At 39.3% G+C, this 2066-nt stretch overlaps 1 protein-coding gene across 1 annotated transcript; it reads right to left on the bottom strand.

The window, feature by feature from the left end:
• Positions 1-449: 449 nt before the first annotated feature.
• LOC120114583 (actin-7-like) lies at positions 450-1369 on the bottom strand. The gene has a single exon (XM_039135434.1). It carries the CDS (start codon positions 1367-1369, stop codon positions 812-814), a length of 558 nt encoding a protein of 185 aa, XP_038991365.1. The 3' UTR covers positions 450-811.
• Between the last annotated feature and the right edge of the window lie 697 nt (positions 1370-2066).

Below are 2066 nucleotides of genomic sequence, written 5' to 3'. Positions count from 1 at the left end.
CTTTACAAAAACTCTTAAAACTTCTTAATAGCATTCTGTTATACTAACCAACTAGCTTCTAGACTTCTAGACTATTTCTAGAACCATCTAAACCATTCCATCCACGAGCATGCATGGAAGCACGCCTGGGACTGCTGCACAAATATGCAATGCAGCAACTCTCAACATTCCCCATGCTTCTTCTTCTCTTCTGTTCTTCTGACCTTGAACATACTATTACAACAAGCTCTAAAAAAACTAATTACAACTAATTTCTAACATTCAACCTTCTTGATGAAAAGATGAACAATTGAATCGAAAGTGTTTATGCTTCCTTTCGTTCACTTGAATCGAAAGTGCCGATGCTTCCTTTCGTTCTTATTCACCTTCATTTCTTTCTTCTTCATCCTCTTTTACATGGTTCCTAGACATATATTTTTTTCATGGACTCTTGGCTACATTCATGTTTGCTAATCGCTATTTGGTTGATGAAGCTAAAATTACACTGCCAAGATGCTGGAATTTGTTAACAAAATGCCCCTACCGAATAGACGTCAAATGCCTGCTCTTATTGATCTAACTCTAACCCGTCCTAACAACTTCAAGAAGATTCACTCACCTTGGCCTAGGATTTTTCTTCATCATATGGGGGCATGGTTGTCCAGGGACAGAATCAAAAAAAAAATTCCTCCACTATATCCTCTTGCTCCGAAGAATCAAGCAACATTTCTGAATCTGAAGGAAGAAAATGAGAGCCAGGGTAGTTTCCGAGGGCTCCTAAATCTCCCAAGTTTGACAAATCTTCTGTCAGACCTGTGAGACTGAAATTCCACTAAATCTGATCGAGTGAACTAAGGGAATCTCTAGAATTCCCAGCTCCAGTATCAGGTCCCAACTGCAATCCTATTGAACTTGCCACATCTGTTGTGAAGGCTAAATCAAGTGCTGATGTATCTACTCCCATCCCTGGCATGTCTGATGCAGTGAAGGGAAAATTCCCACTGGACGCCACTAAAGTCGGGCTCACAGGCATCTCATAGTTCTTCTCAACAGAAGAGCTGCTCTTGGCAGTCTCCAGTTCCTGCTCATAGTCCAGGGAAACATAAGCAAGCTTTTCCTTCACGTCACGGACAATTTCCCGTTCAGTAGTGGTGGTGAACATGTAACCTCTCTCGGTAAGGATCTTTATCAAAGCATCAGTGAGGTCACAACCAGCAAGGTCAAGACGGAGAATGACATGTGGAAGGGCATATCCTTCATAGATTGGCACAGTATGAAAAATACCATCACCAGAATCTAGCACAATACTTGTAGTACGACTACTAGCATACAAAGAAAGAACAGCCTGGATGGCAACGTACATGGCAGGTACATTGAAGATCTCAAACATAATCTGCTACCCGAGACGAAAATGCAGTCACAATAGAGCCAACAGACTCCATGCAACGGAAGAAGAAAAAAACAAAATCAGGACCGTTTGGCGAATGATACCATGTTGAATAACCAAGAAAACTCTAAGAATTTGCACATATGATTTTATTCAATCACCAGCAGCTTTACAAAAACTCTTAAAACAGCTTAACAGCATTCTGTTATACTAACCAACTAGCTTCTAGATTATTTCTAGAACCATCTCAACCATTCCATGCACGAGCATGCATGGAAGCACGCCTGGGACTGCTGCGCAAATATGCAGTGCAGTAACTCTCGACAGGTATAATCCAAGTATTCATAACCATCCTTGTTTATAAATAATTGTCAGTACATCTCCTATGCCAATACGTGCAGGTCGAGGATATAAATTTTTCATACCAGAACTGAATTTTGTCATGGTGTCAACAACCTGTATTTAAACCATAAAAGCTAATGAGAAGAATCTAATAGATTAATTCATTAAAGAATCAGAAATTTCATGATAATCATAGATTTGATTAAAGTATAAAATGGTGAATTAATTTAAATGAAACTATGGCATTCTTATGAAAATTTTCTTACCTGATATGAAAGTTTAGTGTGAGCAAGTCAATGGGATACATGCAAAAAAATCGATGTTCCTCCACAACCAGAACCGACTAAATGATCCACAA

This window comes from Hibiscus syriacus, unplaced genomic scaffold, assembly GCF_006381635.1.
Source record: "Hibiscus syriacus cultivar Baekdansim isolate YM2019G1 unplaced genomic scaffold, ASM638163v2 tig00110236_pilon, whole genome shotgun sequence".
Taxonomy (NCBI): Eukaryota; Viridiplantae; Streptophyta; class Magnoliopsida; order Malvales; family Malvaceae; genus Hibiscus; species Hibiscus syriacus.
The sequence above is the reverse complement of the archived record's forward strand: the minus strand, read 5'-3'. Positions and strand labels throughout refer to the sequence as shown.

What these genes read in the sequence shown, in the direction of transcription:
- LOC120114583 (XM_039135434.1), bottom strand. Translation starts at nt 1,369, where the DNA reads ATGTTTGAGATCTTCAATGTACCTGCCATGTACGTTGCCATCCAGGCT.